Source organism: Pararge aegeria, chromosome 2, assembly GCF_905163445.1.
Source record: "Pararge aegeria chromosome 2, ilParAegt1.1, whole genome shotgun sequence".
Classification (NCBI taxonomy): domain Eukaryota; kingdom Metazoa; phylum Arthropoda; class Insecta; order Lepidoptera; family Nymphalidae; genus Pararge; species Pararge aegeria.
The window spans coordinates 16,497,675-16,525,186 of record NC_053181.1 but is presented as its reverse complement, the minus strand read 5'-3'; the positions used below and the strand labels follow the sequence as shown (position 1 = coordinate 16,525,186).

The 27,512-nt window shown below is 35.3% G+C and overlaps 1 protein-coding gene across 7 annotated transcripts in view; it reads left to right on the top strand.

Moving 5' to 3' along the window:
• LOC120628375 (solute carrier family 12 member 4) overlaps positions 1-27,512 on the top strand; it is a 415,818-nt gene that overhangs the window by 370,339 nt on the left and 17,967 nt on the right. For all 7 annotated transcript variants that reach the window (XM_039896743.1, XM_039896734.1, XM_039896759.1 and 4 more), the window contains exon 3: positions 21,456-21,526. In XM_039896743.1, coding sequence (XP_039752677.1) covers positions 21,456-21,526 — 71 coding nt within the window. The remainder of the gene's footprint in view (positions 1-21,455; positions 21,527-27,512) is intronic.

Here is a 27,512-nt window from a genome sequence, read left to right as displayed (position 1 = left end):
TCCTCAATTAGGTCAAGCGGTACTTCATGCCGGAACTGCTTCTTACCTTATACCAAGCTCAAGATCGGTCGTGTATGGAGTACTGCGGCCATTTATGGAATGGCCTTGAAACGTGCTGGCTCAATTACTAGAATGGAATTGCAGAGCCAAAAGTAAGTTTGTAGCACCGCAACGTTACCCTTTTTTGCTAGTATACAAGAGCGTGCAAAGATGTATGCAAATATTGTGCAAAGGTCATTTATGGCACAGGAAAAGTGTAACAATTTAAAGGCCTATGAGTAAGTTGAATATATGTTGAGTTATGTTATAAAGAGCCACATTCTTCGTTGTTTTAATCACGAGGTCGTAAACTCAATCCCGGGTCGAACTAAAGATTTTTTAGTTTTGGATTTACTGTTAAGAAACTTTTAATTATCCATTATATATTTCAACCTATTAATGTCCTTTGCTGGGCATAAGACTTTTGTAGGAAGTTCCAAATTCCACGCTCGTATGCCGCTTGCGTCCAGCGTCTAATTTCGTCAGTCCACCTATTCAAGGGTCTATCAACGGTGCGTTGAACGGTTTAAGGTCGCCTTTCCAACACCTTGGAACTCCAGCGTGCATCAGTTATGTACCCTGCCCATTGCCACTTTAGCTTCGCGACTCATTTAGCAATATCGGAAACTCTGGTATTTGTAAGGATCTTATTCCTGGTTTGATTTTAGAGAGCTCCTAGCATTTCTCTCTCCATCGCTCGCGTAACTCCTCTTATGAGTCCCATGATAGCATCCAAGGTCTGTAAGCTTATGTCATGGGCAACACACAATCTTGACTTGAGTTGAGACTTTAATCTTCCTTAATAATCCAATACCTAACAATTTTTCCCCTATGTCTCAGGGACCATTTGGAGCCTTCAGTTCCGTTTATTATAACTAACAACTGATTATATCTATAATCCTTAAAGCCTACTAACACAACCTGATACCAAAATTGGAGCAACACAGAGAGTCTCAACTCTCTAACGTTAGGGGAAAAGCAAGGTGACATTAATGGACTAACGATGATGGTAGTGATGTATACAAGATGTAAAGATTTTTTTTACATTTACGCACTATTCTTATATTCTATTTTGTAGCATAATATTGATCATAGTAACAAGATGAGCTAGCATTAGATCAGAATAGTATTATGTCGGCCTATTGTGGCTGTTTGGCGTGTAACCCATTCACCCGTTGTGATTGATTTGACACTTTCCTCAGTCGTGAATAGCGTGGAAATCTCTTGTCCCGCGATGTCGCTTAGCACTGACAATATTATTACAAAACGATCACAATATATACAGTTAAAAGAGTCTATTATTGTGGTTACGAAAAACACAATCAAATCTAGTAGTTCCTAACTTTATTGTCCTACCAAATTTAAATAAATATACATTTTCATGGAATTCAAGTAGCTGTTTTTAATAAATATCGTAAATACTTTATTTAGTTTCCCTCCTTATGTTTTAATAAATATAACTTTAGCGTACGGCCTCGATCGTGTTTTCGCTTTCGTTTTCCGTTTGTCCTTTTCTAAAAGTTGTTAGTACTTCTTTCTGGATAAAAGCTATCCGTAATCCTTTTATGCACCCCTGACAACGTGTATGCAAAATTTCATCATGATCCGGGAACGACCCCGGAACTCGTCATCGAGTTGACCATGCTAACCATTACAGCATTGAGGCAGTGCAATACATATAAATGCAATTGGTACATCCGTTTGCAGCGCAACCGCGATCGCACATACGACAAATACACAACGGTCAAATTAAACACCTCTCCTTGCGACAGAGGTCAATTGAAGTAGGTATCAGATATCACACCGAAACCGTCGCATTACTTACGAATGGATACTATCAGGCTGAATTAATGGTGGAACGGTATATTAACTCTATTCAGAGCCCCGGCCGGGATTACAGATAAGAAAACATAAGTAATGAAGACAGCCCGAGCGCGGGATCCGCAGAGCGTAACAAAATACCTGTGCGGATCATAGCAATGGAAATATATGGGATACAAAGAAAAGGGTTCTATTGTGAATTTTTCGGATCTACGAGTAAGTAGGTAACTAGGTATTTTTATAGGTTAGTCCGTACTAGCTTTGATCAGTGGTTTCGCTCTTATAAATGTAGGATTTTGTCTAGAAATTCAAGTTGCGCTCTCCGAAAATTAATTTTCCGTACTTTTTGTCTGGATGAACCGTAGGACTTTTTCTGAACCCCTATGTACGAGTAAGCAGAATTGCATGGCGATCATCACCTTAGGAGATATTGACTTCATAACGCTTCCTAATTTGTGACGTAAACTGTTTCTGTGTCGGGATGAAGTTGAAGCAAAAAGTCTGTAGATAGCGCGTTTTGGAAGATCTGTGTGGTGCGATTTATGTTTAATTGCACCGTGCATATTTGCCGGGTTTTCGATTATAATATAAGACAGTACCCGTTAATCCAATTTTTTAAGAACATTGGAGCTCCATTTTATTGCCCGACTAAAAAAGTAGGCTATTTTACTTACCGTTCATACAACTATTTCTATACCAAAAATCAAATCGATTGGTTAGTTTGTTAGGCCGTGAATGCAGGACGATTTCTCGTGTAAAATACGAATTTCTCTGTACTTCTCACTCTTGGGAATTTGAGTTTTCCAAGGACCAAAACTGACAAGTGCTACCCTCCGTAGGTTCAACTAACTCTATGCCAAAAAACGAAGTCAATTGGTTGCTTAATTGGGGCACGAAGGACACAAACAAACACACTTTGGCATTTATAAATTAGAATAGCTTAGTATTTATAGTAGAAGAAGAAGAAGAAACACTTGCACGTATAACATACAGGAAAAGAAACAGTAAGGAGTATACAGTACATAATGTAGACATGCACAGGCGGCCTTATTGCTGCAAGCAATCTCTTACAGGCAACCTTTGTAGATAGGACTTACAGCAAGAGAACGATAGTAGTAATATATCTTGAAGCAAAGTAACGTCTGCAGCTACCATTTTAGACAGAATCATCACTTATAACCAAATGAGATTGCAGACAAAGACTAACATGTAGTGGCAAAAAAAAGCAAAGTAAGCGAAGATGGTAGCGATCCACCCTGTTTGGAGTATGGAACCCCTATGTATCTATATACCCCTATGTATATATCTATATACCTCCTAGGAGGCATCATGCCAGTACGCTAAATCACTTGAGGGAAGCCTCCCGTCATACCAGACTTGACAAAATTCGGCAATATACTCGTATATATAAATTCCTAGTTTTCCTCACCACTGTGACACAGTGGGAGGTTGTCAATCTTATTTTGGAATAAAAACCACTAAAGCCCGTTTCCTCTAACTACGGACAAGGCAATGCCTGAGTAACGCCTTATCAACGATGATACCTAGGCATACATTAACCTTTCACCGATAGATTTACTCTCGGCAACTCATATAACTCATATAACTAATTGTCTATGGTTCTTGCCACAAGGTGTTTAGTTTTGTAATTGTTGTGTTATATTTTAAATTTTTCGTATGGATTTAAACAAAAGCTTATTAAACAAAACCGAATTTATATTTTTTTCATCTGTCAAGTATCAGTTTACGAGTCCCCCCGTATCTTTAGACGGCGCCTAACGTCGTTAAATATCATATAAGAGTTAGTGAAACGTTTTTATTTCTCTAGGAATCTCCTAAATCTCTAGGCAACCGATGAAGACTATTCCTAGGTTAAGACGATACCTTTCAATAGTTGTCAATCATCATGATGGACTCTGTACATTGAGCGGAAGTTAAAAAGGTATCGTATGGTATAAGTTAATTTTAGTAGGTGTATTCTTAGTATGAACAATTTGTACAAAGAATACACATACTATTGGAACTTTGTTTCTAAATAGTGTAGTTATTTATTTATAATAAAGCAAATTACGGCGCATTCAGCCAAGCCTCGCCTTGGAAATGGAATGAATGTTTGAGTACAGGCATTCGTGACTGCAGGAAAGCATTAAAATTAAATACAGCAGACCTTTACTCTGTCAATAAACAGAAATGAAACATTTTGATGGCTACTAAACGACATCGTAGTAGAGTATTGTAAGGTCATATGTTACACAGTTAACACCAGTAATTTGTTACTAAACGAGTGCCTATTTTAAATACTTTTTAAAATGTATTTTATAACGTGATGATGATATTTCGTTATCAACATTATCGCCCTATTACCCGACTACTACAGAGCACTTGTCTGCTCTCAGAATAAGAAAGATTTAGGCAGAAGCCCACACGGTGGCCAAGTGCGGATCGGTAGACTACGCACGGTTTGAGAAAGACCATTATGAAAAACAGTTTCCTCACGATGTTTTCCTTCGCCGTTAAAGCAAGTAATATTTAAATTGAAAAAAATATGAAATGAAAAACCCATTGGAAAGCGTAATCAACTAATAACTATAATCTTACATTCAAATCTAAGCTGAGCTCATGAAAAATCAAAGACTTTGTGTAAAACGTTCAAAAGAAGTTAAATATAATATGCTAGTTGAATAAATATTTTTTGACTTTTAACTTTTTGGCCCATGACCAACGAACTACGATCGGCACGAATAAAATTTGAAGTAACTTTGAACCATTCCAGTTTTAAATTCTTCATTATCCTTAACCTTTGCTACACTGTTTTTATAACGTGGCTAAATAACTAATCTTTGATAACTATAAATAGATGTTTGCCAGATATTTCATTAAATTGATTAGGATTTTAACAAATAGGCTAATAATTATTATGACACTGAGTTAAAGTAGTATAAAGAGTACAAATACTACTGCATTTTAGATACACTTCTGTCCTGTATGGACTCGAACGATGCAGATATACCTCACGGTGTCTTAGTCGTTTTCACGTGCTTTCCGAGGCAAGATGGCGGAAACCGACAATTTCCTAACTCAAGGCATACATTCTTGACAGGAAACCTAACAACTATCGCCCCGACCCGGAAATCAAATCTTTTGACAACGTAGACAGTAAACCTGCCATACCTAATGGGAAATCATAACATTCCTGTATTATGTAATACAATTACGTTATAATTCATAAATAAGCCTGAGCAAGGCGATCAACTTTTATTACAGTCTCTTACACAATACAGCATTATTAGTTATCCTTATTTTGCTGCCCTCTTTTTCCAATCCGAGCTAAATCTACTTTTTCTCATCTCTATCTTTCTACTTATATCGTCTAGAAGTTTTTCCTACAATATCAGAAAAAGTTTTATCAAGCAAACAGTTTCTCAATTTCGCATTATATTATTAGTTTGACGTTGGCCTAGTAATTGTCTTAGTTGCCGTTTATAATTACTGACACTGTGAGAGTAGTTGTTTAAGCCCACCACCCACGCTAGAAATAGCATGGAGGGTGAGAATTATAAACAGTGAGTTATCTTTCCGATAAGGATCTGGTCAAGTGCGAGTCGGAATGGATATAGTTGGTGTGGTGCAAATTTATTAAGCCTACCGCGTTGCATCACCAATCCGCGCTTTCTTATTTCCTCGGCTGCTAAGGGTATTAACGCGATCTTAGCCCATAACCTTTCTCAATAATTGGGCTATTATGTAACATAAAATATTTTTAAGCTTCTTAATTAGTATTTTATATATATGTAATATTAGGATAACAGGTATCCCACCGTTTATCTTAATATGTTATGAGGAATATTGAGCCAGCCCAAATTTTGGACTGTGGACCACCGGAGCTGTAAAATCCATAACAAATGTCACGTCAGCTATCTTTATTCACATACATCGTGGAAAAAGACAATAGTGCTTTATATTTTAGTTAGAAGTTGAGAATATTGGCAAAAATATTGATAACATTGATTTATTCTGCTGATTTAGTCTTTAGTTCCGAACTCTAAAGGCACTCCTCAGCATGGCCTGAAAATAAATTTGTCAATAAGCTCGACGATGGAAGGACCACCGCCATGCTTATTTCTGCCGCCAAGCAGCATTGGTCTGTTCTGTTCTGAAGGGAGGGTTAAATAACAGACATGAGGCTTAACACCTACACTAGAGGTTAATGGACACAGGGTTGCACCTTGTAGGACATCTTCCTTAGATGCTTCGCGTGTTGGTCTATTCAAAGGCGACGGTTTTCTGGCCACTTGCCTGGTCCGTCAAATATTACTATAAAAAATATTTTATGTATTTATAACAACCTTTTTCAAAGATAACTCAACAACAACCACAATATAACCTTTTTCAAAGGTTGTTTAATTTGTAACTACACATTTTTAACTCAGAAATGATTTAATTAAAAACGCAGTGAAATTGTTGCCGCCATTTAAAATGGTAATTAAATGTTTCCACTTTAATTTCCTATAATAATATAAGCGGTGGTATGACTGGCCCAGTGGGTATGATTTCGACTTCGTTCGAATCTCGGTACGCACTTCTAACTTTTCTAATTTATGTGCGTATTAAGTAATTCAACTATAATTTGCTTAAACGGTCAAGGAAAACATCGTAAGCAAACCTGCATGCCTGAGAGTTCTCAAAGGTTTGTGGAGTCGACAAATCCGTATTGGGCCAGCGTGCTGGACTTCGGCCTTAACCCCTCCTCATTGTGAAAGAAGACCCTTGGCCTTTAGTGGGTCTTATTGGGTTGATATCATATCAAAAGACTAAGATCATGACTTTATTTTCATAAAATACATGACCATACAATAATAAAATATAATTTTTCAAACCATTGTAAAGGTTTGTATTAAATATTCTATAATAAAGTTCCACGGCAAAGACTTGAGGCAAAGAAAAAAGGCACCATTACTGTTTTCTATTTTCAAAGATGTCACCGGATGCTCTAAACTAATCATTACCCATCCTCTCATTTCACCCTCCCCGTTCGACGGGCTCGAACTATATCTGGTTTATGCCTGGAAATGTCAATCTGCGAAGTTAAAAGATTTTACTTCACAGTTTTATTCTGTTTGTTTCTTTAACAACAACATATTATGCTTCTTCAAGTATTTCAAAATACGTAAGCATAAAAAAATACATAGAAATAGTTCCAGGAATTATGATGCGGAATAAAAAAAACTAAGACATGCAATATTATTGAAATTTTCACAAATCCAATTTACATTATTTACTAATTTTCTACTTGAACAAACAAGTGGAATTTAAATGAATAGCTCTCCATTATTTAACTTAAATTCCTTTAACAAGAAGCAAGACTGATATGTGATACCTAGTCTTCATTCGACAGAACTTCTTTTGAATGTTTGTAATGTCTATCTACAAGAATCATTTTCTGTGATGATACACTTTCAACTCGTGAAAATTAAAATATCAAATCTGTTCAATACTTTTACTTATTTTTTTATACTGTGTAATGATAACAGTTATGCAGCAGTTTTAATGGTTTACAGTTTTAAGCGTAGTTCTTACCTAATAATAATTTGTGGAAAAAATCCAGCAAGATATAGCCAAACGACGTCTGGCAACTTGCCAAGCCATTCTTTGTACATCGGGTTTGGGAACAAATCTAGTGGAAATCGAATCCGAACTCGACCGATGTGACCTTATATATTATGTTATATATTATGGCTCTACTTGATTATTGTTGAAAGAGAAAACTATAAGCCATAAAGTATTATCTAATGGCATTTATGATTTAAGGGCAAAATGTATGACTTCTTCTGTAGGTTTAGATATAAACTTTTTCTATGGCGAATGATTTGAGTAACATTACTTTGATCAAGTAGCTCGTTGGTTCTGTATATTGAATTGTATTCTTTCTATCAAGAATTCACTTCAATAAGACTTTCTAGGAAATTTTCATTTTGCGCCCCAGCCTTGGAGTGAACCTACATTAACTCATTTTCGACACGTCATTTCTCAGAAACGTTTGCACTTAGAAACTTGGTTCTTTCTTTACAAATTACTATAAATTCACGTCTTTATTCTTACTAAGTTTTCAGCGTACTCTTTTGTGTTTTGTGTATTATAGAGACGCTACAGCTGCCTTAAAGAAAGAAAATGCTTGACTTTTAATTATCGCTTTTTCAATCATATATGTAGAGTTTTATAATGATACTTATTTATAAATTTTAGCCGTATCTCGCTAGGACGACTTTACCGCACGTAAAAAAGCTTCTATACAGCTTTAATCGCAAATTCGAAGTTCAAGGGAAGCTAATTAAACGAAGTTAATTAAATTCTTCTATTCAGAAAATCGATTTCAAACAAAATTATATAGTTACAAATATTATAAAGATACAATCAGGGTACAATCTTTCCTATTGTACCCTGGCTCTGAAACTACGAGACCGATTTATAAATAGCATTTTTTTTTAATTTATGCCAATCGTAAATATAATATAAAAGTTATTGCAAGCTTAAAAAAATTAAGGACTACACCTATATAAAACTTACAAGACTACAAAACTTAAAAAAAGTTTTAAAAACAAAAACAGACGCGGACCAAATCTCGAGCAATGAAACTGCAGTCACTTGCTATGTAAAATTCACTTTTCAATTTGAGTCTAGAAAGCTGTCTACGACAGATTCACTACAAGTGCACTTAAACGGAAAACGTAAGAAGATTACGCGAACCGTATACCGCCCTTTTCATGTTCAAGATACTTTTGGTCTGTAAGACCGTTGAGTCGGCTTGATGCGACTACATCTTTTAATACCGCGCCATGCACTCGTTCGTAAGAGTTTCTACCGTCCTTTGTTTCCAGTCTGCGGATTTAAACTAAATTAAAAGCTCGCGTAGCTATTCACGTAGACCGTAGTACTTATTTTCTCTTTGCTTGAAATGTCAAAGTATTTATAGATCGGATCGTATAAAAGTGCTAATAAAATCATTGTTATTTCGTAACGTTGTTCAGTACTTTTTTGCAATTTAATATATTGCTATAATCAAACTGCAAAAAAAGCCAAAGAAGGAGCGAAACATGCGTAGAGAGGAGAGTATATCTGTTTGGTGTGGAGTATAGAGATTGATGAAATGGTAAATTACTCCATACAGATTCTCCTGCTTTTCGCAAACTATAAAAAAAAAAAGAGTAAAAAATATATGTACCGGAATGCTAAGTCACTTCGGACGCGATACGACTTTATCTGTAGGGTGGTAAAAAGCCACAGCTAAAGACATCCACTAGACCAGACTAGGTATAATTTAGAAATTATAAATTCCCAAAATGCCCCGACTGGGATTCTAACCCGGACCTCCCCCATAGCTCTCACGACACTCTGGACTCTGTATCATTTGTTCGTATCTTCCCGTGTTTTCACATATTCTCTCCAAAATTCTTGATCCCATAACTACCTCTAGTAATTGTTGGTTTGAAGATCGGCGTAGTGCACATACTAGCAGTTGTTTGGCATGCTTACAGTTGAAATTTCCGTAGTTCCCGTTACACTCTCGTTAGGAGTGAAGCGAGACTCACGGTAGCGCGCCTCGCTTCACTCCTAACGCTAGTGTCAGTGTTGCTAACGAGTCAGTATCAGTGTAGGTTTACAAAGCTAATCCAAACTGATGACATATGAGGTTAGTGCATCAATGTCGGTTAAATGCCTACACCGTAATATATTTTGGAAAAGGGGGAACTGGGGCACTACCCATAAGAGTTTTCACTCATACTCCATAATATAAGAGAGTATTATAAGAGCGTATATATTTTAAATTCTTTATAGAAAATAACTTGAACAAAAATTTATATCACTAACTATTTGTTGTTAACTTTTTTTCACTATTATGAATACCCAATCGGTTTAGAGGTAGTACCCGCCTCCAGCAGGCTTTGTGTCATCAACGTCATGAAAAGTCATCGTCGTCAACTATAACAGTCCACTACTGGACTAAAGTCCTCTCCCAACGGGAGGTTTGGCCCATAATCACCACGCTGGGCAGACGATCGCAGTTGCCGGTAGTAGTAGCACAGTGGACGCTGCTGCCCGTTCTCCGTTAGTTGCCTCTTACATCCGCGTGAAGTGAAGGGTTGGTGACAAATGTGTTCGGTTCTGAGGTCACTACACGGCAAGGCCTTTTATAGAAGTTAGGACACGAAACAGATCCAAGACATCCGCGTGAAGTGGAGGGTTGGTGACAACTGTATTCGGTTCTACCGTCACTACACGGTAAGGCCTTGTATAGTAGTTAGAATATGAAACAAATCAAAGACATGAAGTTGAGGGTTGGTGACAACTGTATTCGGTTCTGCCGTCACTACACGGCAATGCCTTGTGTAGTAGTTAGGATATAAAACAGATCAATGTGTGTTTGTTTACTATTAGTCCCAATTCAATTTGTACATGAATCTCTAAACTCTTTCAATATATGCACGTGGACAACGGTGGATGTAAATAACTCCCCACGACTATCTTTTTTCTTGTTTTCACCAACGCTACGTTTTTCAGTGGGGTCGCCACTCTAGCACGTATCAATCGTAACGACTATGATCAACTATCATCCGAACTAGAACTTTGGTTTCGCAACTCTTTAAAGTACTAAAGAAATAAGTACCTACTTATCATTATTTGCCGATTCTTCAGAAAGCTGATTACAAAGTTATCAAAAGTTTCACGGAGGGTCATCGTAACTAGATTTAACTCTACGCTATCAACGTCGTAGTCCACGACGAAGTTGCTCTTCACAATTTGTTGTCCAAACTTTGTCTTTGCCAAACGCTAGCCGCAGCCTGAGACCGATGTAAGTTGTTTATTGTATTAGTTTTACATTGTGACTTGTTCTTTGCAATTTAGGTTAAATAACATCACTGTCCGAAATTGAGTAATGAATAAATCGCAGAACGTAGTTTAACTCTACATAACGCTTTTTGATTCTTCGTGAACAAGCAAGCAAGAAAAGAATGTATATTTACCTACAAATTGTTAAAGTTCGCGTCGGAATAAAAGTCCGAAATATTATGTTTTATTTAAATTTTTTGTAACATATGAAATTTCTTCACCAAAGCCTATTTAATTACATAAGGCATGTGATAAGCTTTTAAGGTGAAATCTAGTTAAATTAGTTTACCTAATCTATTGTTTATTTTCTGCCACCTGCTTTCTTTCCGTCGCTTTGTCTGTCATTGATCTCCACTACACCGGATTTATTGAATATAGACAAAAACACTTGGTTATGTACGAAGTAATACTTGTAATGCACGAAGTTCCTTGGCATAATTTCGTTATAAATTAGGTTACCTCAGATAACGACCTCAAATAACATAAGTAAAATCTTGAAGTGACTAAGGTTTTAACGAATACCATGATTCAATAAAATGATCGTTATAAAAATTATTATCCTTTAAGACTAAACTAACTTAGTATAACTTCCAAAATTGTTAATAATGTTAAAAAATGAAACGTTCTTACCACAGACCAAAAAAAATTACGAGCTACATAAGTACCTGGGAGTACGAATTCTAAACCACAGTCCGACGCCGGGAACATTATGTAAGGCTTTATAACTTTGGCCAAGCTGCTCCCACCACATTCCGAATGGGATAAAAACTTAACTACGCACACAATGCCCATTTCAACGTTAATTCTGCCCCTTTGTGAATTTGAATTTATCTGTGTTAAAAACCGCTGTTAGTCCAAAAAGATATTAGGTATTCTAGTGTGAGTATTAACGTACGACTAACAGTTACATTTACAAGATTGACTTATAGAATATCTTCAACATAAGTTATAATTGGGTCGTAATTTATCTTATTCGTAACTATGCAATGTATTCTTGTGGTATACAAATTATTGGTTCTAAATATACAAGCGATAGTCCGCGACATTGTTTGAGTAAATGTAAGACAGAATTTTCCAGTTGTAACAATATGTGCCCATCTCCTAAACGAAACGTACATTCAAAAGTAAAAAATGTATGAACGCCTCATATCACAGGCGTAACATTTTTTTCAATTGTTGAGCAAGCGTTACTTTGCAAAATTTCGTGATATACAATGAATATGAAGCTTAATTTGCTATAATCTGTACGATGTAATTCATTATTTCTTCACTTTTTACAATCCATACCAATAAGATCTATGGCAATGTGCCACCGGAGCATCCTCAGGAGATGTTGACCCTACAATTAACAGTTTTTTAGGAATTAAGTCTTAAGGTGTGGAGTATAAAAATTGAAGAAATTATATACAGATTCTCCTGCTTTTCACGGAGTATAGCAAATTAAGCTTCCTGCTCTTTTATTTACATTCGCCAAGGTTTCGCCATTACATCGGTAACTTATAAAGTAAAATGTAGAAAATTACTACATACTTTCCTTGCTTTTATATAAAAGGTAAAAAGAAACAAGGTAAATCTATACTTAATAATTACACATTTTACTTTGCACCGACATAAAAATGTTGTTATAAATATTTATTCCTGGCTTTTTATCTGTTTTAGATAGTTGGTTTTTTGCCAGCAATTTTTTTATTATTGCACATCGTACAAACTGAGGTACCTTTCCGTATGCAACCTTGTTTATTTATAAACCGGAAATTTATCAGAAAAGGTATAAGATAGGTTCTTCTGCTGTTCGAAGTATCGAGTTCAAGAGGTTCGCCGCAGTATGCTAGTTTATACGTGGACTTAAAAACCTAAATGTCTACTAAGTTTACGATTATGACCATCCCGACGGAGCCTCATTTAAGGCCCATTACAGCCTAACCTGATGAGATTACTAAGAAATTAGATATTAGACTCTGAAAAATTCAATCAAGAGAAAGGGTGAGCCATTTTTTATTAAATACTATTAAAATTCTACTTACTTCAACACGGAAATTTTACAACATATTAAATGATTGAATGGTTTTTACGAAAAGTAACTTACTTCTTCCACACATATAACAAACCCAATATTGCTGTGAAACCCGACTCAAAATAAAAACCTCGCACATATTTGATTTCAAAGCGAACATTTGGTGCATTTTTCCTTTGTGAAAAACAAACTTTTGACCGGCTGGGAATCGTAGCTGGAAACGCATTAACTTTTTGGTTCCTTATGCTCTTAAAACCAACATTAAACATATACATATAAAATGCATGCATACTATAATTGCTTTTACGCCCTTATTCGACAACTTTTAATGATATAAATAAAGTATAATTATATAAATAGATATAGAAATTAAAAAGAAATTAGCTTGGCAATAAAGTGAGAAATAGGTTGGCTTTTATGAATTAAGTAGTAGTAAAAAGATTATATAAATTATTTAGTAGCCAGTTTGGGTAAGGTTCGTTTTATCGTTTTCGGGCCTCGCGTAAATAAATAAGAGCTTGCGGCAAAGTATTACATAAAAATAACAATTTATTATAACTTATTATTAAATTTTATAAATAAGTCTTAGTAAAATAAGTATTTTCGATGCAAGATTCGAAATTTAAAAGAAAACTAAGTAGTAGTCGGTGATATTAGCACAAATGGAAAGTGCGAATATTTAAGCAAAAATATTACAAAGTCCATTCCTCCGACGCTGTGTTAATTTGTCTGGTATACACGATAAATCACACTTAATATAAACATTTAGCCATAGCTGCATTGTGGTTGCTGACCTCTCTGGCACAGTGGTGAGCACCTATCAAGTCGCAGGTCCCGACTTCAATCTCAGGCGAGGGCAATTTGGCAATTTATATATTCTTAATTTTCTGGTCTAACTGTTATCTGGTTTCAACTGTGGCTTACACCATACCGACAAGGATATGACGCAAAGTTATTAAGCGTTCCGTTACGATGCCACGGAGAAAACGAATAGGGGTATGAGTTTAATGTAACTGCCATACCTAACCCTCTACTATCCTAGACTAGGCTAACTTGTAGTGGTAAAACATAAAAGTATATATAATTAATCCTTAATCACTACGAGGTTTCTGGTGGAATGCTTCTAGTTCAAGGGATAGGGATAGATAGATTAGGGATATATACTATATATATTATATACTGATTAGTATATATACCTGCCATACCTCTAGCTAAGCCATCTTAGACAGCATGGAAATCTTAGCTAGGGTGCTTGTTATTCCAAAGAAAAACCTTAAGCATTATACTCATAAACATCATCATTATTAATCTAAACCTGTTGGACACATAATTATAAAAAATAGCATAATGAGATAACGCTCTGAACATTTGTTTACCCTCTTACCTTTACCATCTGGTAAAGGTAAAAGTGATCTGGTATTGCGAGTAGTAGATTCTTCTTCGCACTTGCAAAGCGTGAAATAATTTCCCATCTACTGTTTCCTCAAAACACTTTATTCCTGACTTACAGGGTTATTCATAGAGTGGTTAAACAAATTCCTTAAAAACTGCCAATGTAACTTCTTGGTATCTGCAGATGTTCAACGGGGATAACTTCACATCACGAGCCACTTTCTCGTTTGTCCGCTATTTATATTTATAAAAAAAACACCACGCTGTCTTAATGCAGGTTAGCGAAGTAGTTTCAAATTACACTTATGAAGCATTCATACATATATGTTTACATAATTGTAAGGGCATGGTGATAACTTCGTTCGCCAACTAAAACCTAAATCTACGAAGGTTCCAAACGCGCCCTGGTCTATGAAGAGCCCACAACAAACTTAGCCGGGTATTTTTTTGTTATCACCATCGCACAGTAAATTAATATTAAGCTATGAAGTTAGAGCAATTTACATCCAAGTTTTTTATCTTTTAAGTAATCCTTAGTATTATAATAGAAATTTTCAGTAAGCTTACGTTTCATATAAACACTAGTTGTACCCTGTCACACTTCGCTGTGGCACATTGTGATTGAATGGTTGAGAAAAATAGATGAAAACAATCCTTGATGCCATGCTAATATTTTAGCCCGATCATTGCAGAACTTTTTGAGTTTTTGAAGCGTACACAAACTTTTTGATTTTAATTCATTCAATACATTCTTGTTTGCTCGTAACATAGCCCAAATAAATTCTATCCAAATTTCATGTCTAAAAGAGTTAAAATTCAAAATTTAGTTTTTTATGATTTTTTATAATCATTAACGCTCCCGCTTTACACTTCGGAGATTTAACACTTATAAAAAAGTTAGCTTATCCATTAAGTCAATGTATCCTCTACATTGATGCAAAATTTCAATTCAATCGGATGTATAGTTTAATAGTTTTATCGGACCAACCGTAAAAACTCTATAGATTTATATATTAGTATAGATATGATTGAACTTATTGAGAGACATTTCAAAATTTGATTCAAAAGTTGATTGCAATAGCTACAATACGTCTTCTGTTATAGCCAGCGACTCCCTCCGACTGCCTTAAGGTCATCTGTCCACTTATTGTATAATCTATATACAATGCACCTTCCAGTTTGCGTTCGCCCCTCAAGCACCTTCCGCCATCGTTCATCGATCTGCCGTGCTAGTAAAGTAGTAAAGGAACAATATTCCTGCAAATGTATCTCATTAAATACTAAAAATTTCAACAGAACCATAATAATTAAGGCGGCCGAATATAATTAAGATTCAACGACTCAATTTATTCCGCTCAAACAAATTAAAAACTGACGTCAATGCTCCGACATCCAATAAATGTATGAATAATAATGACGTGAACGTAACCACTAACTGTAAAGTAACCGATAAATAAATAATAACGCTAATCGATTGAGCGCGAGGTGGATTCACGAACTTTGTACTTTACACTTTACGTGGTATATATTTTTATAAATAAATAAAGTTATAATATCTGTTTGTTATATTACTTCAGTGACAGAATTTACTTAACGCTTAAAGAAAGTATAGACTATTTGTTGAAATAATTTCCGGTACATCCACTCTCTATTTTTAGAAACCTTGTTTTAAAATAATAAATGCATGTACATATACATTATTATATAATGATTTATTTCCCCGTTTTCTTTAACATTAATTGTATCAAAAATGAAACACGGGAAAATAAATATACTAAAAATGAATATTTTTCAAAATTGTAATTGAAACGATATTTTTGTTCCTTTTGAGGTGTTGGAATCCCTGAGAAAAAGTTTTTCTAAAGGGGTGAACTGAGAGTTGGAAGGTAGAACAAAAATATTATATTTTTGAAGTTATGGTATTGAAATCGGTGATAGCTCAGTGCGTAGGACTTCGACTTCACTTTCGGGGGGTCAAGTTCGGATCCCAGCGTGCCTGAGAGTACCTCTAACTTTTCTAAGTTATATGCGTTTTAAGCAATTAAAATATAACTTGCATGCCTGACAGTTCTCCATAATGGTCTCAAAGGTGTGTGGAGTACGGCCTTAACTCCTTCTCATTGTGAGAGGAGACCCGTGCCCTGTAGTGGGCCAGTATCTTCCACCGATTCCTACCTACTATAAACTACCTACTATAATAATGGGTTTCATGTATTATAGTAGTAATACTAAAATTTTCTTTTATTTTAAAAGAGATGATAATAAACAATGAGAAAATGTTATTTCGTTATATCATAAACCGTTAAAATAATATATATAAATATAAAAAGAACCATATTAATTCAAATTTAGATGACTAGATGATTTTATTAGTGTTAAATTGAAGTTAACGCATAACAAAACAGCCCGTATCTCAATTGAGAGAGCGGGAAATCACCCAACAAGCCGTAGCATAAATCAAGTCGTTGACAGAAAGTTCCGGCACAATTTAATTAGACCTTCGTATATCGTTGGTTCACTAAGTAATCAAGCAAAAGCGTGTTTTCTACTGCACGACTACGGTACGATACTTACTCATACGACCAGTACCAACCACTCAATATAACCTTCCACGATTATGTAAGAACTAGTAATTTATTTGTTTGCATAAATGCATAAGTTGGGCTCAATTAACCACAGCACTGATCTTGAATCAATTTGTCTCAAAAATAGAGTTTGTACTTAAAATGTTGATGGCCTAGTGGTGATCCTTTAAGCCTCCCTTTGGGGTGATCGAGTGTCCCCGACACAAACATCTGACTTTACCGGAGGTACGTGCGTTTTAATTTAAGCAATTAAATAAACTCTCGGCCCTAAAGAAAAACCTCGTGAGGAAATCTGCATCTCTATAATGCTATCAAAGGCGTATGAAGTCTACCAATATGCACTTGAACAGCGACCTAAACTCTTTTAATTCCCTGAGGAGACCCGTTTCCTGTAATGGGCCGGTAATGGCAAGATAATGATGATTATTATAGAGCTTGTATCCAGTAGATGGATCTAGAAGACTTTTATCCAGTAAACCTTCGAGAGAATCGTTCCTGCGCTATATAAAAAAGGGGCATTCGTTTCCGATACACGCCTTAGCAGCTAAACTGATCTTGACGAAATCACGCCAACAGATATCATGCCTTAAAACAGCCTTAGGATACTTTTCAAACCGCGAATAACAATCGTACCTCACAGGTTTTCCAGTAAACCAACTCAGACGCCGACGAAGTCACGGGAAAACGCTTGAACAATTTATTGATATTGATAATCATAAATATAATACGTTATATCTGGAGGAAAAATGTTTTATAAAAAGAAAGGTAGGTATATACTTTTAATATTGTTTGAACTTTATATGTATCGTGTCCTAGAATGTAAAAGTACCCATCATCCTTCACGTAATGCCGAAGCCATTAACAAACTTGGAAATCTTCGGAACATGTAGTTTGAATAGCCTTTATAAGTCGAAGCATGACTTTCCTTACACCGTAATAAAAGTTATAGGATAAAGTTATGGTGAGAGTTTTCATGATTATTATCGTTTTTATTATTTCCCTATTTTTAGAAATTTCTATAATATATTGTGCTTCGTGAATCCAATTTAATGGATATGGATAATTATCAAAAACACACAGGTCTATTCCCATAATGACAAGGGGTTAAGGCCGTATGAGGCTGGCCCAATGCGGATTGATCGACTGCACACAGAGAACATTATGCAGAACTCTCAGGCATGCACCCTGCACTCTTAGCCTTAAGGTAGGCCTCTAGCTTTGGAGAGCTATTACCCGTCAAAGTGGTGTAGTGGTGGGTTTGATCCCCGGGTCGCGCCAGTGAATTGTATATGGTTTTTCTATGAAGAAATTCTTAATACTAGGAAATTCCAGGAATTTGAAATTTGGCGGTGACTCACTGTGCTTCGGAGAGCAAGCTAAGCCGTCGGTCCTGACGCCTGATCTCTTTCGGTTCGTGTCGGATCTACCGTCCCATTGGACTATGAGAGTAAGAGAATAGAGAGTGGTGACACAGATGGTGTGAACACAGGTGGTATTTGCGCACAAACTTGTGCACTATAATATCTCCCGTATAGTTGGAAAGTCTCACTGAAGTTTGACCACCGTGCAACGTGGCCGAAATCCGTCAAGGCAACTTTTTTTAATAAGCTATTCTAAAATTGACTCATATGCCCAGTTTCTAAATTATAAAGTTACAATGCCAAATCGAGATTTATTCAAACAGGACACATCTTTAATTAAACGTTAACCTTTTACTTTATAACTGGTGTTGGTAATTAAGTTTCAACAGGCAGCAGCAGAGTTGATGTGATTAAACATGAACTAAAAATACTCGTCCTTTTCGCTGTCATCAAATTAATCGTACGAAAGGTCAGCGTTTGACATTCTGCTGGGAAGCTTCCGTGTTATTGAATTTACTTTTATTGTATTACAAGATATTGTGTACAGTATCCAATGTATTCCTCAAATAGATATGTACACCTAAGTAGCTTTCAGGACATTGCAAGAACGTATTAAGTAACAATGAAAGAAACCTTCACTTTATTCAGTCGTCCACTCCTATTACCCAATGATCTATCTATCTTTTGTACGAGTAGGTACCGTTAAAAGTTATGACGAACATAACTTAACTTATATCTCTACTTTCCTTTACCCGGCTAAGTTTTTTGTGGGCTCTTCAGGGCGCGTTTGGAACCTTCGTAGCTTTAGGTTTAAATTGGCGAACGAAGTTATCACCATCGCCTTAAAATTATGTAAAATTATGTAAAATTGTAATATATGTATGAACGCTTCATAAGTCCCTGTGATAGGCCTAGATGAATAAAGAAATTTAGAATTTGAATTTTGTGAATTCAGGCATTAGACGATGAACCATGGAATATTAAATCTTTCGTATTTTATCTTTTCTGTTTTTTTTTGCTAGCAAATTTAAGGTATCTGTTTAATCTAGATGGGTGTGTTTAATAATCGAGATTTTTATAGTTACTTAACTAAAACATAAATGGGGTGGAGGGAAGATTAAAAGAGCTATAAAGTACCTATATGTCTACTCGCTAGGTGGGTGAATTCGATTTTGGATAAAAGTATTGCAGCGGGTGCAAAGACAGAGAACATTAGAATGAGTGAGAGTTAAGTTAATTTAAAAAAAATTGTAGTTGGTTTCCTTTCACTTACCTTGTTTCTACGTAAGTATAAAAGGTATTTAAGCTAATCGTAGGCAATGTTAAAGTATAAGTTAAACTTAACCGTATGACTAATGCAATATGCACAGCGGTGTAGCGACACCTTTGCTTACATAGCTATTGCTTGCTTTAGAACTCAAGGTTATTAATCAATTCCATTGTACGTAGTTCTTAACTGTTTTCAAATAAAACGCTTATGATATACCTTCCTTCTCCATATCAGCGAGTACAAAACCGTACCGATAAAAGATAAAATTAGTTTGATTATTTCTTAATTCATAGTGACGACAGTTTCTGAATTTAAACAAAATAACAGGTAGGTGTATTTCTTATGTATACCTATTAGATTTTTAAAATAAAATATGGTAAATAACAGTAGATATATTTATACATCTAAATATAACGCTTCATATTATGTTTTAATACCACCTTAATACAAATGAAATAAAATTAAAATAGTTTTTTTTTTTTTGGTTGATGTCTAGTTTATCTGTGAGCTAGTAAGTTTCAAGTAAGTCATTACTTACGATATTTACTATCACAGTTGCAATTTGCTAAAGTGAACCGACATTTGTGCCGCAAAAATGTTTTAAAATTAAAAGTGCACTTCCAATATAATTTAATTGAAAGTTTATCAAAGTTTGCGTCTGCAACTTACCAGTAAGAACGGTACCTAAACTATCATTATATTATAAAATTTGTCACACGAGCCTAATCGCACATATAAAAGAGTAGCATTATTTCTGCAGTAACCTTAATCTCTCTTGTAATTATTCCTGTATAGACGACACCACATTGTTTGAAACCACTGTCTGTCATATGGAGAAGTCAGTTCGCAAAATGGAGCGCGTTAGCCAAGATTTTGGATTAATGATTAACCGCAGTAGGACCAAAATGATGGTTTTAGACAGAGCCAAAAATTATACGCCGGAAATTATTCAAATTGCGAACTGCGAGGTTGTCCAGTCATACGTATACCTTGGCGCGTTGATAACCAACAATGGCAGTTGCGTAGAATAAGTAAAGCGGCATTAACGAGAACTACGATGGAAAAGCTGAAGAAAATATGGAGGAACCCAACATTACTAAGATCCGGCTTGTACAAACACTTATTTTCCCTATATTTTTATACGCTGCGGAGACTGATGCTTTTGAGTACGGTGTTGGAGACGTATGCTTGGAGTCTCATGGAACGAATTTTGCACCAATATTGCCATTATCCGAGAACTCTACATTCAACAACGTGTTTCAACATTAGCCGCATATTGAAATTCTTCGGACACGTCTCTCGGAGAGACAACAACTCCATAGAAAGCCTTGGTGTGCAGGGCAAGGTAGAAGGCACTTGAGCGCGCGGTATGTTACCCATGCGATGGACCGATCAGATCAAATCTTCAGTGGGAGGTCCCTTGCATAACCGTACCAGACTTTCTGGGGGAGAAGTGGCGAATGATCGTGAGTCGAGTAACAACTGCCACAAACAATGCCCCACCGTGATGACCACGACAACTCTGGCAAGAGTGTTACGACAAAGAAAAAACAAGACTTTGTATCTCTATCTAACAAATTAGTTTTATCCCTCCTTATACTATAAATGCGATAGTTTAGCTGGTTCGTTTATTTTTTAATTACGTATTCAAATCGGAAAGTGATTTGTTTTGGTTTTTTTTCGTCTTTCACGAAACATTTTAAACAGTGGGTAAGCAGGAATATAATACAAGGAAGCGAGAAAAGCGTCCATCAATATCTAGTCTTAATTCATCAAGAGGACGCTACCGTTCTCTGTTACCTTGTCTCTGTGTCTTGGTCGCCTCACTAAACCCTTCTCGTTTTAAGAGGATACCCCGTGCCCGTAGTGGGCCGTTAATGGGTTGTTAATAATGGTGATGACGCATTGTTTAAAAAATATACAGTTATCTAAATTATTTATATAATTTACTGACCGTTAAAGAATAAAAAATTCTATCCTTCAACTCCAAAGATCTCAATGGATCATCATAAAGGTTTAACGGAAAATGGTTGGGGCATAACGGAGTAATATAGATTTTAAATTAATGTTCTTTTTTATCTTTCCAGGTGACACCGACGAACATGGCCTGCCCAAGGATAAGGACAAAGGTTGCGACACCACTCTATATCTATACCATGTGAGTGTGTATTACTTTTTTTTAATAACATAAGCGCGTGTATTTTACAAATTCTACATGTTTTAGACCATACAAAACCAACAATACACAACGCGTATCGACTAAAGAAGAAATGTAGAGGAGTCATTTTTAGGTTAGGTATACGCGATTGCAACTTGATTCAATAAATAGTGTAATATGCTACAACATAAACATCGAAGTTACGATAAAATTATATTTTTTATTAGTGGAGCTTTTAGTGACAGAGCTCATCCGGGGAAGTACCGCCACGCTTATTTCTGCTGAAGAGTAGCATTGCTGTGTTCCGGTGTAACATTAGGCTTTTCACTTACGCCTTAGGTTGATGGACACAGGTCGCACACGTGTTCCTTGCATGTCTGGCGGAGCGTTGCTCAGTTTATATTCAACGGCCAACCTGCATTGGAGTAGCGTGGAGGGTCTGAGCTCCACAAAATAGCCGACGAAAACGAAAGTTGCCTATAAAATAGGCTATGAAATGGTTGATGAAGATGATGAATAAAGTATCATGAAAAAAAAATCAAAAGCAATAGTTTCAATAAATCGTTAAAATAAATTTAAAGTTCTCCCAATTTGCATACTTTACGTTAATTAAATTTAGTTCCTCCACAAAAAGTACGAATTAATAGTGATCGACAGTTTAAATTGAATCAATGAAATAACAATTGATACTGCAAACATTGCTACATTGATGGTTTGATGACCAGGTATTCCTACTTTAAAAACTGTACCTACTTTTAAATAGGTCACTCTAGACGCTCTGACATTCCAACTGTACTGTTTGTATGCCATTGATCTAGCTTCCATCACACCACTAACAGGAATCCTCGACATCCGTCAGATTTAATAGAAAATAAACTAATACTTCTTCTCACCATCCGTAGCCATCTAGCTTAAAATGATAAATGATAATCTAAATTTCGAGTACCAAACGCTATAGATTGTTAGGTTTGGTGTATATAAAGAACGAGGTATATTTTTACTCTAATCCACTTTGTCAGAAGCGATGACTGCCTAGTAGCTAAGATTTCGGTCTTCCTTTCTAGAGGACCGATTGCTATTACCAACACGAACCTAACTTAACGAGGTCAGTGCATTTTTAATCCTTTACGGTGAAGGAAAACATCAAGTTCTATGTAACGATCTTAAAAGCGTTTGAACGGCCACAACTTTCTACTTCTGACTAGAGGTCCATGCTTTGTAGTGAGATGGTAATGGGTTTATAATAAGGCTGATCCACTTTATCGAATTTACTAAACTGTGGCTGTCTCGTTAAATGAAAATGTAAATGTGAAGCGCGCGTTGCTAACGTAAAAAAAATAGTGATATTTTTTAAAATTTTATAAAAATCACTCTGATTTTGTCCTGCAACGTTGTGTGGTGTGTGTGTAAAACTAAATCCATTAATAACATTCTGAGGTTTGCGTTTACAAAATTATGTGATCAGATTTTTTACAAATAATGGTTGCAACTTTTATATAACATTTTTGTCTGCCGTCACTGCCATCCAACTGCCATCGCCACCGTTAGGTTAGGAACCACCTTGAATATCTTTGTTGTCAACTGAAATAGGCACTAAATCGCATGTCATCAGACCAAGGTTTAATAGTTTACTTCGAAAATATGTATAAAAAATGATATCTATTGTAATATTGTCATTTGATTGAGAAAAATATATAACTTAAAGTACCTTTGCGCCACATAAAGTATTAGGTAAAAGTAAACATATTAACATAAACAGCGCACGTCGAACGTGGAATATAATATGAGAATTTTTTATCAAAGCAATATCTAAGTTACGGTATGAAACGTATGATTTATCGTTCGGAAGAAACATCAGTAGCAAGCACGCTGGCGTATTAAAGTAAAAGAGGCATAAAGGAAGAATGTTCGTCGTATTTCGTCGCAACTCTCATCGTTTTTTCGTCGCAGCTTAAATCCGAGCGTACGTTCATGTGGATTGCATCGGCCATTTTCAAATTCTATAAAAGGTGCTGTACGTTTTATATCAATAGATCTCATAGATGTCCCATTACATTTTCTTTTTTCACTGTTAAAAAGACCTTTGTGTGTTTACATAGAATGACTTTTTTCATCGTTTTATAACGTCTGGATTGGTACATGGGTTTTAAAGTGTAAAATGTCTACAAGAAAATGGTCAGCAATATTAAAAAAAAATAGTCTGTGCAATTAAGAATAACCCTAGAAGTACGGAGTGGGGGAAGTATCTATTACTGGTCATTCACTTCACTCTAGTAATAAATAAAATAGAAGAATTACTAGGCTGGAGCTGGAATGGAGCTGTTTCAAAAGTGCATTCCAACTGGTAACTAGCCACGGCTGAGGCCTCCCACGAGACCAAAGAAAATTCAGAAATTATAAACTCCCAAATTTTTACTGTCTTCTCCTCTCTCGAAAACTGCAGACCTCCCAATTAAAACCTCAAAGTTCACTGCTGCACCAAGGAGGTCGTAAAAATTGTATTTTTAAATATTTTAGCATTCGTAATCGTGTTTATAACTATTGCGTCAAAAATATGGTCAAGGATAGCATAATATATTTCATTCAATGTGAAGAACAACAATGTTAAATAATAGTTTATGTTATTTGAACCTCATTGAAAAATGCTCGACATCATAAGAAGTTTCCAGACGTTACCCTTCTGCTCGGTCTAGTTTACCTTAGAGCTCTTCCATGTTAAGGAGGCAAACATTATTAAACGTAATGCCCCTCTGCGCACGGTGCTCCCGATTACACAGAAGATTTATTCATGTTACGACAATATTAATCTACATTGCAGATAAAACGTGCTTAACAATGTTAAATATTGTACAAACTCAACGGTTTTTATGACGGATCTTTCTCCAGATAAAAATGAATAAACAATTTTACCATAGCTGTTAAAACATTTAACGTGAGTTATTAAATGTGTAAGAATCAATATATCATCATAACTCAATTACAATGATAATGGACAATTTTTTTATGATATGAACAAAATTCCGGATGAAATTGTTTATGAATTTATAAAGCAGCAATTTAAGTTTACAGCTGTAAGCAGTTTCCTTTTAATATTTTAAGAATAATTTATTAAAGTTCACTTTAAAAATTTCCATACGTGTCTAAACTATATAAAAAATTAGAAGCTAGGTGCGCAGTCTGTATAATTGTTTTAAATACTCTACATCTCGACCACAGTGGAAAATGGGACATCAAAATTTTAAACCTACACTACATTTGCCGTAGCGCGTAGCACTGTAGCTCGTAGCGGCATGGGTAGCGGCGTAGAGCCAAGCCCAATTTCTTACACGAATAACTTCGATCTCACCGTCTCTCGAATTCCCGGCGCTTATAAGATTTCAATTTCCCTTCGATCACTAAAAACTTATCAAATCCAATATTGAATATGATGATCTTTCCTGGTTTCGACGTTTTTAAGATTTAAATTTTCCCTTGAATGACTAAAACTTTTCATATTCAATATTGAATATGAAGAACTTTCCTGGTTTTGGTATTTATAAGATTTAAATTTCATTTAAATCACTAAAACTTTTCAGATCTAATATTGAATATGACAATATATTTTTGGTTTTGGTGCTTGAAATGTCCTTACAATCACTAAAAAATTATCTAATCCGATATTGAATATGATGATCCGTCCTGGTTTCGCCGCACAGATAATCTAATATTTCCCTTTAATCACTAATAACTAAAAACTAAGGAAGCTGTGGGCAGGACTTCGACTTATATATATTTCATGAGCAATTAAAATAACACTTGCTTCGACGGTGAAGTTTTCCTTTCCCTTTAAAGCTTACATACTTCTTACTATATTTACTCTATTATACGTAAGTTTTTTGGTTGCACCTACAATTAAATCCAAGTAATAGCAAGTTTCAAAGAGATTAAATTAAAATATATTTCTACAGTCTTATATATTGGGATATGCAAACTGCCTCATGAGTCTAAATTTGAACGACTATCGAACAAGAAGTTACGTTTCCCTCCAGGTCGGGCCAGAGATTATTACATTTCACTGCTTAGAATTGCGGAATACGCCTGGTATTAAAAAAACTCTACGGTGCGAAGATTACGTTATACTACGGACTCGAGTAACACCCGACACGGATAATCATTATCATTTATAGATGATAATTATTGTGGTTATATCCCGCCAAACCCCATTAAAGCGGCATGGTTGGTAAACGTTTTTAATTGGCAAAGGCCTCCTTCATTTAATGAGAGAACGATCGTTGCAAAAGAGACAACATTGAAGTGTAATTCAATTATGCTGGGTGTTATTCAATCTAAAAAAATACCATTATATGCTGTTTATCACTATGAAAAGTAATAAAAGGGAGATTGAAGTTGGCATCCCCGCAAATCCGCGTTAGAGCCGCCATAATATGGCAGTACAATGTAATCGAAATTGGAATTCGCAGGCGTAGCGGGAAATTTTATGTCCTACGGCGCCGATACGACTCCTAAACGATATTCTTGAACATGCTCGTAATATTATGTACTTTAAAACCTTTGTTGTAAATAGAAAGGTTCGATATAATTGGTCGACGTACTGTGCCAGCGTTAATCTATAAATAGTTTGAAATTTAGGAATCTAAGTCTATGATACAGTGTCTCGCTAACATGTTTTAAGTCAATCTATTGTATACTTTTCTTATAAAAAATTCAAACAGACAGCGGTATAAATAAATTGGTTTTTTCGAATCTTTTTATTTAATCCACTACAAGTTGCCTGAAATCCTGTGATAATTGATAATATATTCTAAGATGGTAACGGCATGATATTATTGTAGTATGGCAGTTATATTAAATCCACACCCCTAATCGGTGTCTAAAAAGGTTTTGTTTGGGAAAACTTGACCAGTTATAAAGTTTTATATGTTTTTGTACTAAGGAATCCGTTACAGCAATCAATTTGGCATTTACTACGTTTTTTAGTTCATATTACTAAAGAGGACATTGTTAGGGTTAAAATTTTGTTTCTCTGGTTTGAATGTCGTTTGACAACATACAAATATCACTAAACTGAAACTTTGTTTGGGTAAGCAGATTGTCACCACTACAAATCTATGCATAACATATACTATCATGCATTCGATTATAATAGTTCATTCCATAAATATAGCTCAAGTAATTTGAATACCTTAATGTAGATAGACCCGCGTGCATTTGCCGTTCATTCGAAACGAGTCCATTTGAGTAAATATCGCACACACCTGCGATGTAGACATTACGCCCGTGACGCCAGCCTCCTTTATAATTCATGCTCCATTTTCGAGAAGCATAATATTTGCCGCGACTGGCGTTTTTTACTGAATTTAGATAAGAATTTTCATAAATAGGGCGCGATATTTACCAACATATAATTTATATCAGTTTAATAAATAATGTTATTCCTGAAGGAATACTTCAACATCATCATCATAGCATGGCGCATTTCCCAGTGATGCTTTCCTTTCATTGGAAAAGTTATATAGCTTAGAACCAACACATTACTCTAATTCGAGTTAAATATTGTTTTTAATACAAATAGTAATATAATATAAATAGATTTCTTTTTTATTTTTTATAGAAAAACTAGATTACTATGTGAAAAATATATATCATCCTGAAATAACATGAAAAATGAAACCGACAATTATATTTGAATAAAATTTTCCAAGTCGACAAGAAGAGAGAAGTATGATGTCCGGTAAATTACCAACAGGACAAGGCAAAATTGATACAACAGTGTTCTGAAACGAGAAAATAATTGAATATTTGCCGAACCGTCGATACGGAAGCCGATGTAATTTTACCGAGCCATTTCCCGCTGAAAATATTCCTCAATATTTTAAAATATAGGTTTTTTTCAGTTTTTATCGAGAATTTACTTATAAAATAACTGACAAATTGCAGATAACTGCGTAAAGGAAAACTTATAGAAACTTTAATCAGGCAAAAGACA